At 38.7% G+C, this 12,697-nt stretch overlaps 1 protein-coding gene across 6 annotated transcripts in view; it reads left to right on the forward strand.

The window, feature by feature from the left end:
• RAPGEF2 (Rap guanine nucleotide exchange factor 2) overlaps positions 1-12,697 on the forward strand; it is a 189,099-nt gene that overhangs the window by 115,228 nt on the left and 61,174 nt on the right. The window contains exon 1 of one of the 6 annotated variants that reach the window (XM_060778772.2): positions 7,216-7,361. The exons of 4 other annotated variants lie outside the window; for them this stretch is intronic. In XM_060778772.2, coding sequence (XP_060634755.2) covers positions 7,308-7,361 — 54 coding nt within the window. In that variant the 5' untranslated portion in view covers positions 7,216-7,307. Of the gene's footprint in view, positions 1-7,215; positions 7,362-7,619; positions 8,235-12,697 lie in introns of those variants that run through there. One more of the 6 variants, XM_060778770.2, reaches the window with a different exon arrangement.

The following is a 12,697-nucleotide window of genomic DNA, read 5'->3' on the forward strand; positions in this document are numbered from 1 at the left end:
CTGCTACTGCTTAACATGGTGGTTCTCAATCTGTGGGTCCCCAGGTGTTTTGGCTTACAACTCCCAGAATTCTCAGCCAGTTTCCCAGCTGTTAGGATTTCTGGGAGTTGAAGGCCAAAACATCTGGTAACCCACAGGTTGAGAACCACTGGCTTAACATGTTTATTGGCTATGGATAGCTGAATGTTAGAGATTGATCTCCTGTGGAGTATCAATAGATTGGGAAAGATCTTTGACTCTCATCATTTGTTATACAAACACCCCCCCCCCCCCCAAATTCCATTCCCACATCCACCACTGCAAGGACAAACATAGTTCATATGTCCAGGATACAGATTGAACTGTGATTCCTGGGATAACAACAATAAAAATTGTGTTGATCTCTGATATTTCAAAATTATGTGCACTGGAATAAATAACTTTGTGACAGAATTAAGCTGTAAGGACTGCCATTTATTAATCTTTTTTCCTTCAACTCAGGCAGGCTGTTACTGGTTACATATATACAATCAAATTTGCCACAGAAAATATTTCATATATTTCAGTCTTTACATACTCATAAGGTTGCAGCATTTCCAATGAGATTTTTTGAATTTAAAAGTACTACGTAGTACAAAGGAATATTTAACACTGTACAATACTAGAATAACTAAAGATCACTTATTTAGTTACTGCAGGCCATAGCTCACCCAGTAAGAAAGAAATGCAACTTAGGTTTTCTAGAGCAAATAGCGCTAAGTTCTACTTTTAAACACATCTCTTTTGCATTTTCCTGCAGCTGAACTGAATGTAGGCTGAAGTAACTGTGTAACTAATGTAACTGCTGTGTCTGCTAAAATAGTAATCTTCTGGACTGATTAAACATTATATTTTTTGGAAGCTGCAGGTAAAAAAATGTGGTGTTCTGCAATGAAGAAGAAAACATGGATAATGCTTAGCAGTACAGTGAAGTTTAAAAATCAAAACTTAAAAATAGGAGCTAGCAATTTTATTAGGCTGTTGTTCTGAGCTTCCTCTTCATTATAGCTTGTCTTGTGCAATTGCTAAATTTCCTTTTATACCCTAGTTTTCTGGAACTCTCTTCAAAATGGAAGGAAATGGCACGTGTATCTACGGGTGTTTGATGGAAATGTGGAAATGGAAATGTGGAATTATGGAAATGTGCACCAGTTTAAGCTACTTATGATTTGGTTCTACTTTCCATAGCTTTCTTGACTAGAGGTTTTTAAAGATGCATTCTGTTCCCATCAGTCTTTTGTGAGACATTCCCACAGTTCTTGCTTCATCTATGTGCTGGTTAATTCTGTTTTGAGGGAAAATAATAACCTCTCCTGGTTTTCAACATTGCTGTTAAAAATTGAACAATTACAGTGTTCAATTGAAAACCCAAAAGCAGAAATATCATTTTCTTGCCCCTCTGTGGTGAGAAATTATATCTGACATTTATTGTTATGTGCCTTCATGTCATTTCCAATTTATGGCAACCCTAAGGCATACCTATCAAGGGGGTTTCTTGGCAAGATTTGTTTTAAAAGAGTTTGCTTTTGCTCCTCTCACAGATTGTCAAAGAGTACAAACCCGCACGACCTCTTTGATCATCTGGAGAGGCCCTGCTCACGCTCCCACCTCCTTCGCAGGCGCGATTGGTGGAGACGAGGGAGAGGGCCTTCTCGGTGGTGGCCCCCCGACTCTGGAACTCACTTCCCAGGGACATCAGATATGCCCCAACTCTGGCAGTCTTTAGGAGGAGCCTGAAAACGTGGTTGTTCCAGTGTGCCTTCCCAGAATAAGGAAAACTCTCAGCAATATGCCCTCAAAATGCACTTTACTACTGATTTAGGATTGACTGTGTTCCCTCATTTCTCTCTGAAAATCCTATCCCAGTTATATCCTACCTTATTCACATCAGCATTATTTTTTAATTTTAATCTGTTACATTTGGCCCGGCCATTGGTTTTAAATACTTATATGTCACCGTTGATAGTTTATTGCCTGTTTTTTGTTTATGTGATTTATATCATTTGTATTTTACTGATTGTTTTGTTTATTGATGTATTGTGGGCTTGGCCTCATGTAAGCCGCACCGAGTCCCTTGGGGAGATGTAGCGGGGTACAAATAAAGTTTATTATTATTATAACTTGCCCAGCAGGTTTCCATGGTGGAAAGGGGATTTGAACACTCTTCTCCAGAGTCATAATCCAATGCTCAAGCCACTATTCCACACTACTCCACCATTAAGTATGGTCAATTCACTAAGATGTCTTTAGATGATTTTGCATCAAGCTTTTCTGTGGGTATTAGACCAAGGGTAAGACATCTGTCCTATGGTAATTCTATCCACAACAAATACAATAGACAGTAATAAAACGACAAGAAGAGATGACTGTCCATCTATCCATCACAGACATAACTTCAAGACTATGATCCTTAGGCATTTGAAACTTGGCAAATGTGCTGATAGGACCTATAGATGTTGAGTAGTGAATTAGTTGATTCTCATGAATATAAATGTGCCCATATGTTTGAAATCAAAAGTGATGTCCTTTGAGTCCAGCCAGTACATATATTTTAGTCAATAGAATTCAAAGATGGTGAGGAAGGAGCTGTTTGGAAATAATTGCAAGGATATGCTTTATCCTAAAAGCTTGGGTTGTTTTGGATTTTGGAATATTGCATATGCATCATGAGGTACTTTGGAGATAGGACCCAAGTCTAAAAACAAAATTCATTTATTGTTAATGTACACCTTATAGACATAATGTAAAGATAATTTTATACATAATATTTCAATAATTTTGTGCATAAAATAAAGTTTGTGTACACTGAACTATTAGAAAGCACCCATGTGGACAATTTTGGAGCATTTCTAGATAAGGCATACTCAACCTGTAGAAGGCTTCTGCCTCTGCACTTCTGTGAAGCAGGCTTCTCTGTTGGTCATAGACCTATGTTTCAGGAAGCTGAAGCAGTGTACTACAGGAGCAGGCACTCCTTTGACGCAAAATGACCATGAATTTGCTTAGATGAGACACAATGAGTTCAATAATTGTACAACTTTGCAAAATGTCTTTTTTTTTTTTTTTAAAAAAAAGCCAAATGAAGCTTAGAAATTTACCAATAGTGGAGCCCCTAAGTTATAAATGGTTAATGTACACACCTTCTTAATGTTTATGCTGGCTTGGGGTAATGTAATACCTGTCTGATGGTTTCTAATTGAATAAGAAAATAATCTTGTATTATAGCCCAGCCTAGTAAGAGCATAGTGAATTGGTGGAAAATGGGTGTTAAGACTTGATTTTAGTTTTGTTGTTAAAGCATTAATATGCTGAATGCCTTCTGGGACTGAGGAGAATCAAAATATGGCAGGAACACCATCACCCCCAGAAAAAGGTTTGTTACCAGACTGTTTCGTGCTTCTCTCACTTTCCTTGGCGGACTGCTGGCTGCTCTTTCCAGAACCAGGCTCCGAGTAATGGCTAATAATCCAGAGAACCCCTGTGTCCTTTACAAGAGGATAAAAACTGGGTATGATTTCTGTGGCAAGATGGCTCCTTTGGGGGAGCTGCTCCAAGGATGAGGCGAGGGCTACTCCCTTTGTTCTATAAAAGGAGAAAAAGTATTGACTTTTTGCAACAATTTAAATAACCTGCCAGGTGGCATGAGAGGATATATTACACATAGAGCATTGGAGGGGAAGCAGTCATTAAGACAATAATGGGCAAAAGGAGATATGGTCTGGGTAGACAGTTCTGTTACCATGGTAGAAGAGAGCAATGGGGTGTTGGTTACCCCAAGCTGTTCCCTATTTCACAAAATCTGGATAGCCTTGGCAACAGGCCCTCTGGGATGAAATTGCAGGTGTTCAATGTTAGTTCAGTGAATGGGAAAACACCCTTGATCCTGGATGAGCATACTGACCTGACTTGTATTATAGAGACATGTCTGGGTGTAACTGGGTAAGGTGGAGTTCATCTTTCTCAGAATTATTCACCTGTGCTTTCTATATAGCAGGCAAGGCATGCTTGGGGTGTGGAAGGCTAGGCGGTGGTCTGTCTGGCATCCCATTTCCCTCATCAGGTGCCCTGCACCCTCTTTTGTTGTGAGAAATCCCTTTGGTCATCTTTGTTGTATGACTATGGGGACCCCTTGCTAGACAACCAGGATGTATGATGGGAGAAAGAGTTGCCAAATGTCTTCATATGCCTTTCTTGCTTTCTCAACTAAGATTAGTCGCAGAAATCCTCAGTAACTATTCCTTTATCATCTGGTAGTCTTCAAGTATAGTCACAGGACCATTTTTTTTGGTCTTGTCAAGAGCGTCCTGTTGTGAGAGAATTGGCCGTCTGCAGGGACGCTGCCCAGGGGACACTCGGATGATTTTTGATGTTTTATCATCCTTGTGGGAGGCTTCTCTCATGTCCCCGCATGAGGAGCTGGAGCTGATAGAGGGAGCTCATCCGCCTCTTCCCGGATTCGAACCTGCGACCTGTCTGTCTTCAGTCCTGCCAGCACAGGGCTTTAACTCACTGCGCCACCGGGGGCCATGGCACAGGACCATGAAGTCACAGGACCATGAAGGTCTGCATGTGACTTGAAAGACTTGGAGGAATCAATATGGAGAAGCCACCGGAAGGGAGTGGTATCGGAAATGACTGCAACTGTATAAGATGTAGGAGAAAAATCATGGATAAAACTTGCATTTGCTTCCTGAATCTTCAATCCAAACCAAATGGGAATGGGTTTTCCTAATTTGGACAGTTTAGATAGGAAATAACAATAACAAATGAAATCTATTTTGTGGTTGTAAGAAGTAATAAGCACATCTGTTGCCATTGGTGTATCCTGTGGCTGTATTTTCAGCTTTACCTAAAGATCATTTTGAAGATCTTTGCGTTAAGTGACTGTATTTTGTTTCCATAATACTTTGCAATGCTTTTTGAAAGACCATGGAACATGTGTGAATGCACATACAGTAGGGAGACATCTTCCATAGTAAAAGCCTGCAGTCAAACCCACTGTTCTGCAAAGCCAATAAGGAAATTGGTTTAATTTAGGTCAGAAAACCAACAAATCCAGGTTTATGTTTGTAAAACTCATCAAAAGAATTACTATTATTTGAAATACAAGATGAGTCCAGAGCAGACACTCTGCTGGCTGTTGAATTGGATCACACATTGGACACTTTCCAAGTGTCTAAGACTGTGTGATGTATTGGCGAATAATGCGTGCAGATCCCAGCAAGGTGGCCTTCTGCAGCTGGCAGATGGTAATTTTGTCAGCGCCGATTGTGTTTAAGTGCAGGCCAAGGTCTTTAGGCACCGCACCCAGTGTGCCGATCACCACTGGGACCACCTTTACTAGTTTATGCCAGAGTCTTTGCAGTTCAATTTTTAAATCCTCATATCGTGTCAGCTTTTCCAGTTGTTCCTCTGCAATCCTGCTGTCACCTGGGATTGTGACATCACCAATCCATACTTCGTTTTTTAACATGATCGTGAGGTCAGGAGTATTATGCTCCAAAACTCTGTCTGTCTGAATCCGGAAGTCCCAGAGGAGCTTGGTGTGTTCCTCCTCCTCCTCCTCCTCCTCCTCCTCCTCCTCCTCCTCCTCCTCCTCCTCCTCATTATTATTATTATTATTATTATTATATTTCTTACTCGCCTTTCCTCATGGCTTGAGGCTCACCCAATTTTTAATTGTGCCGACTATGTTAGATGTTCTGTTGTTGACCATGCGTTTAAATGTACTTGTTTAGTGATTAGTTGTTCTATGTTTTTATTTTGATATTTAATTTCATTTGATTAGTACAATACTGTGATTATTCTGTATTATGTTTATTGCTGTAATGTTTTGGTGTATGCCAGGCATTGAATATTTGCCTTTGATAGGGCAGCCTAAAAATAAAGATGATGATGGTGGTGGTAATTATTATCCCTAAACATTTACATTTTCCTATCATTTTATAAAGCCAGACTTTCAAGGAACATTTTTTTTCTGCCAAATGAGCTTTTAGTCTCTTTGACCTACAGTCAGTACAAAAAAGCATCTCTGTGTGGTAAATTTGATTAACTAATAGATATTGCATATGTCTTTTAGAAGCAGCTGTAGCCTCTGTCTAAAACACTTTTATGTTTTGTTCATAAATACATATCTTATGGTTGTTTTAGTCCATTTGGTTTTTACTACTATAGTTGCAGAAATGAACAGTTTGTCCCTCCCGATTTTCTCTCTCATTTTGCAAAGTTGTATGCATCCATGGGCTCTGATTTCAGAAAGAGGTCTTATTTTGATTTTTTAAGAAACAGTTTTAAAATATTGATTTCCATAAAAACACAATGCATTGATAATATAGAGATGTAGCCATAATTTCTTAGGCTGGAATGTGCCCATTAGCTTATTTGCAATCATATGATTCTCATGACCGAGCTATTTTTACATGGGAGTGGCTAGGTTAATTTCTCCATTTTTAAAATGAAGCTTTACTTCAAGAGACATACTGTAATGGTTCAAATGGAATGGGTGCCTGCCTGATCTAGCAGTGCATTCTATGTGCTGTGTACCTTTTTAAAATGGAAACTGCATGTTCATTCTGTGTGGCAAAGTGCAGACTTTATTTAAGCAGAATTTCAGCTGCGGGTTGTGAAAATGCATGGCTGGGCTCTGTTCGGTTCACTCCCTACCTGAAGCCTCAACAATCTCATACCTGTGTATCCACGAAAGCTTGTCATGTATGCTATTAATAAAAAGCTTGATATACAGATATTTACAGCTTTTGCTGCAATAGTTTTTTTGGGTGGGGGAAGAGGAGGGAGGGAGGTGTCGGGCAGAACCATTGCTTTATATTCATCTAGGTGAAAAATGATATTTAGTTCAGAGCCAGTTCAAGTAAGTCTTTCTCCCTTATTCCCGCCCTACCTTCAGTGGTATTCACTGGAGCCAGCAATCAATGGATTCCTTCCCCTCTGGGATTTGCTTGACCTACAGAAGCTGACATAATACAGGCAAGCGCTTGTTACTCTATCTGAATTGTCCATCTGTACCTAAATGAGTGAAATAGTTAAGCAGCCGAGGGGGCGAGCCGCAAGGAATGTGTCTTCCATTTGAGTTGAATATTTCAATGTATAGGGGGAGAGGGAGGGAGGCAGGGAGAGATCCACTTACATCATTAGAACTGCATTGAGTGTGCCTGTGTGCAGGTTAAGAGACAGACTACAGTGTCTTTGCTTTCTGCAGGAAGCAGCAATGCCGTTTGTATCCTAAGAGGAATTTTTTATTTAGAAAAGGAAGCGTTCTTTCTACCCAGGAAATGGCTTTCCTTGTGCGTTGCTATGCCAACTGCCTGCAGCCATGGTCTTCCAAAGTAAGCACAATAACGTAATTATATTGGCGTATTACATTCAGATTCATGATTCTGTAGAGGTTATTTTTTCCTTCTTTTTCTTTCTGTGTATGTGCCTTTGGTGGGGTTTTTTGCCGTTATGTTTTGTTTTTCCTTAGGTGGTAGGCATGGTTTCCTTGAATGTGACGGACAGGCATCATTAAATTAAATGTCCGTCAATGTCATGCTGCTTGGATTAATTGTGAGAACTTGGTTAGTTGAGTGGAGCAGAGATCGCTGGTCACCCTGTCAGCATCATTAGCAGCCGGGGAGGAGGTCCCTATTCACATGCTCTGCCCTGATTTTTTTTGAAGCAGGGGTGAGGGGTTCTCTATTACTGTGATTGCAAATTAAACCGGAATATTAACAATGCTCGACTGAATGCAGGAAGCTTGTTCCTGCACCCTGACTAATATAATACTGTATTAAGCTTTTTTTTGAGGGAGTCTGTGTGCAGTCAGCCATTTTAGCTTTTTTTTTTTCCTCCTCTTTTTCCTCCCTTTCGCTCTCAGGGAATGCTCTCGTTCTTGTAGAAGAATGCTGGATATGTATGGTGTTGCCAGGCACTTTACATCCTTGCACGCTTAAGACTTCAAGTGTGATAAAAAATGGAGACAAATGCTGCTGTTTGGATTGCTTTTCTGCACCACAAGTGGGGGAGATTTGTGAGCGACGTTTGGCTTGGCTTTTTCCCTGGTTTTTGTTTGTTTAATTTAATGCAGTAGAGGGTGATTTGCTGTCCATATGACATTGGTACATGATGTGTAAATTCAATTCAGCATATGTTTGTTCATTATGAAACCTCTAGCAATCCCAGCTAACCATGGAGTTATGGGCCAGCAGGAGAAACACTCAGTAAGTATGGCAAATTTTGTTTGTATTGTGAAAAGACTTTCCCTCAATTTGATCGTAATTTTAAATTGTAACTGCCTACGTCCTCATTTTACTTTTGATTGTAAATATGATGTTGCTGTTGAATTCAAGTAGGAAAAACAGGCATATACATGATGTAGTGTCAGTTTTGATTTAATACTGCTATATTTTATGGTTAAAATATGGAAGTTATTTGCTTATAAATACACAACTTTGAAATATTATACTTCATACAGTTTGTACTTCAGCTGAACTTCTGACATATTCCTTTTAAAGTTACGGTTTGTTCAAGGTGTATAAGCAAAGTGGAATACTTCTGTGGGCAGAATTATATTTTGTTTACTTAAAAGGTGTATGTAATTTTGGCTGACATCTTCGTGGGCACCTTATGTCATAATGTTTGACAAAAATAGGAATAATTTAGAAGAAGTAATGCTTGCCCTTTTAATTGGTCCCATGAGTTCACCTCACCACTTGCTGTGCAGTAATCCCAGAGGTAGAGACGGTTTGTTGTTTGTGGAAATAGTGTTCGTGGGTAGAATAGATCGTCTTTAGGAGTATGGGCCTTAGGTGCCAAAGATTTAAGGCCACAATCCAGAGAGATATTAGGTGTGCCTGGCACGGTGTCCTTTTTCGTTTTTTTTTTCTTTCTCCTTTGAATGGCAGACACACCACCCTAATGCCGCATTGATCAAACTGCTTTGGAAATTCCCTTGAGTTTCCAAAGCAGTTTACCATGCTGTGCAGAAGGCTGCTGCTTAAGAAATAGAAGTCAAAAGCCCCTTTGGGCGGTGCCAATCCATTTGCATGGCTGTCTGAACTGTGGCCTAGATTCATCATTTTACATTTTTACAAAGTCATAAGAAATGTTCCATCATAATCTAACTCCTTAGTTATTACAGCTTGTTAAAAATGTGATTAGTCAATGCATTATGTTTTTTGAAAATAATATTTGCAAATCTGTGGCTGTAAGTTTAGTAGAGCATATATGGACAAACTTGACCAATCACCACATCACTTGCTCTGTGGTAGACCTATTGAAGTTACAGTACCCCTAATGTTGATTAAGAAGTTTTGTATGTGCATGCCAGTTTATTAAAATGGTCACAGCAGTGATGGTACATAGGTAATGGAGAATCACATAAGGATGCTACACGAATATTATAGGTGAGGCTTAATTTTTCTGAATTAAAAAATAGTGACTTCAGAATTTTTTTTAAAAACCCTATACAGTAGAGTTTCGCTTATCCAACCTTTGCTCATCCAAAGTTCTGTATTATCCATCACAGTTTGCCTCCTGCCCAGATCCACAGCTGTTTCAATACATTGCGATGTTTTGGTTCTAAATTTGTAAATGCAATAATTACTACATAACGTGAAATACTTTTTCTGTCAATTTGTTGTAAAACTTGGTGTTTTGGTGACTAATTTGAAAAAGCATAACGTAATTTGATGTTTAATAGGCTTTTCCTTAATCCCTCCTTATTATCCAACATTTTCGCATATCTAACATTCTGCCGGCCAATTTATGTTGGATAAGCGAGAATCTTCTGTACTTAGAATTTAACAACAGAAGCAGTCCATTTTCTGCACCAGGTGTGATTGAATTGTTGAAAAGCAACTACTAGTTTGACACATTCTTCAAGTACTCTTTATGATACTACACACTCTGTGAGTTTGGCTGCCATCTCATCCTGAATCACTTTGCTGTTATAGAAGGTAGCATCTAAATCTGGTATCTGTAATTAGCGTACATGGAGATCACCTCCGCATGGACCTTTCTCTAATAATTATGTAAAGTAATGACACTACTTTCTCCTGAAGGTAGAGATGAATCTTTGTAACCAGAAGTACTTCAATTGTCATTCTCCTCTCAGGAAGATCTGCTTTCCTAGAAACCAGGACTACTTACACTCAGGAAAGAATCAAATATGTAAGCCGCCCCAAGTCCCTTTGTGGAGATGGAGGTGGGGTACAAAAAATAAAGTGTTATTGTTGTTGCTACTAAATTCAGTCAGCATAAACTGACACAGAGCAAAGTATTGCAAATTGTTCTGGGCTTGTAGAAGTATTGAACAATTCTTTACTAAAAGATATACAACTGAGAGTACATTCCCAATGAAAGACCCCAATATCTTTCACAAATTTAGAAACCAGGAGTAACACAAACACATACAAGAGCCTGCTGGGTTCGACTAAACTAAGCCAGCAAATAGAACTGCACATTCCTTCCATTTCTATCCACATCTTATTAGGAGAGTGTGAAAAATGCAAGTTGCTAAGCACAAGGTGATGTTTCTGAAGGAAAATGGAGGGTAACACCACATTCTGAATCCTGAATTCTTTCTACTTACTGAGTGGAATCGTAAGGATTTGGTGGTTTTATTTCCTTCTGGGAACATGACCATGAAAAGGGGAGGGAGGCATATTTCATATTTTTGTGTGTTTTGTTTAAAAATAAATCAGACAAAGATTTTGTGGATAATGCCCCCTCCTCCCAAATTCTGTTTTTATTGTCTGTTATGCTGTTTCTTGCTTGGCTGTTTCATGATTTTTTTTTAAAAAAAAGGAAATGATGGTATATAATCTCACAAATGAAAAGTAGAAGGTAGGTGGGCAGAGACTGCATGTTTCCCTCTCATTTGCATTAGTAGCTGGAGTGTCTAAAGCAGAAGAGGGGAATCATTAAGTGAACTCTTTATGTAATGAAGTGTTTTATATCTCTAATTAGGATAGCTATAGTATGCAAACTAGGAGTAATGTACTGGTTTGAGCATTGGACTACAACTCTGGAGGCCAGGGTTTGAGTCTACACTTGGTCATGAAATTGAGTAATTCACACTCTCACAGGGCCCTTCCACACAGCCATATATCACAGAATATCAAGGCGGAAAATCCCACAATATCTGTTTTGAACTGGATTATCTGAGTCCACACAGCCATATATCCCAGTTCAAAGCAGATAATGTGGTATTTTATTCAGCTGTGTGGAAGGAGTTTCAGAAGAAGGCAGCAGAAAACCTTCTGAACAAATCCTGCCTAGAAACTTCCCTGTGATAATTTCACAGTAGGGTTGCTATAGATCAGAATTTTTTGAAGGCATCCAACTACAACAAAGTCTGCAACTATATAGTGCTTGTTAGACTTAATGCTATGAATGTTAACTCATGCATTGATTTTCTAAAAGCTGTTTTTCGTATTCTCACATTTATGAATATAAATATACACTGTGAACTTTATAGCTGTGCCCATGTCAGCTTTATGAAGTATTCATTCAGTCTGTCATGTGTGCACATATGTAGTAAGTAGTAAATTTGCAAATTTACATGCCAATAAATTGTTTTTTTAATGTATTAAGCTTCTACCTCATTTCATTTCCTTTGGCTTGTGGTGAATTCAGTTCACAGAATACTATGAGTAAGTTTGCAGTTTTTAGGGGCCTTTCTAGTTAATTGTTCATTAGGCTGTTGAGCTACATCTTTACATAGAGGTTAGATATATTTTGCACTGATTAGTAGGATAGATACTAAAGGTATTTAGTCCATACCTCTACTGTGGAGTAAAATTTATCACATTGCATGCATTTAAATTCTCATCTTGGAATTCTAAAACCTAATACATTTTTCCTATCACTTATTTAGTAGTTGAAGATGGTGTGCATTGAAAGAACAATGTCATGCTGTAGTTATTTGGAACCCAGAGGAACCCAGATATCAGTGGTGCTACTTCTGTCATCTAAAACACAATTTTTAGACCATGCTAGCTAGTGTGTTGCTGCCAAAAACAAGTAAAACAACAGAAGCATTTTCCTTTGTGCTAGATCTTTGAAATTACAGATTCTTAGGATATATTTTTCTTAGCAAGTTGTATAGGTCTGTTGTGAACAAATTGAGAAGCCACTTTATTATTATTATTTATTTATTTATTACTTGCACTTATTTACCGCCACTCTCAGCCCAGGGGGCGACTTTGAAGTGAGGATGCTTTGAAATGAGTGGCAACAGAAAAAAATAAAATATTTTTTTAAAAAAAAGACAGCAGTAGGACTTAATAGGCAGGTAGCCCCCCCCCCCCTAAGGATTATGTGTGAAGACTCAAATGCTTCCCCAAGGAAAAGAGTTTTATTTATTTTACAGTATTGTTTTCCTTGTACATGAAAGCATATTGCTTCTAGGGATTAGACCTTATTCAACATGGAACTCTGGTCCCTCTTTTTGGACTATGGCTTCCAAACTCCCTTATTACTGACTGCTGACTATGGCTGATGGAAATTGTAGCCCAAACATTTCTGGAGGATCACAGTTGCACAATCATGACATAGAAGTTGACAGATATCGTGTTGTGTTATTTGGTTGTAGCAAAATGTGATACACTATACTATAAAATGAACATCATTGCTGAAACTTAAGTGGTTTTGTTTTTTCATAGTGATCAAAATGAGTTTT

This window comes from Anolis sagrei, chromosome 5, assembly GCF_037176765.1.
Source record: "Anolis sagrei isolate rAnoSag1 chromosome 5, rAnoSag1.mat, whole genome shotgun sequence".
In the NCBI taxonomy this organism is placed as follows: domain Eukaryota; kingdom Metazoa; phylum Chordata; class Lepidosauria; order Squamata; family Dactyloidae; genus Anolis; species Anolis sagrei.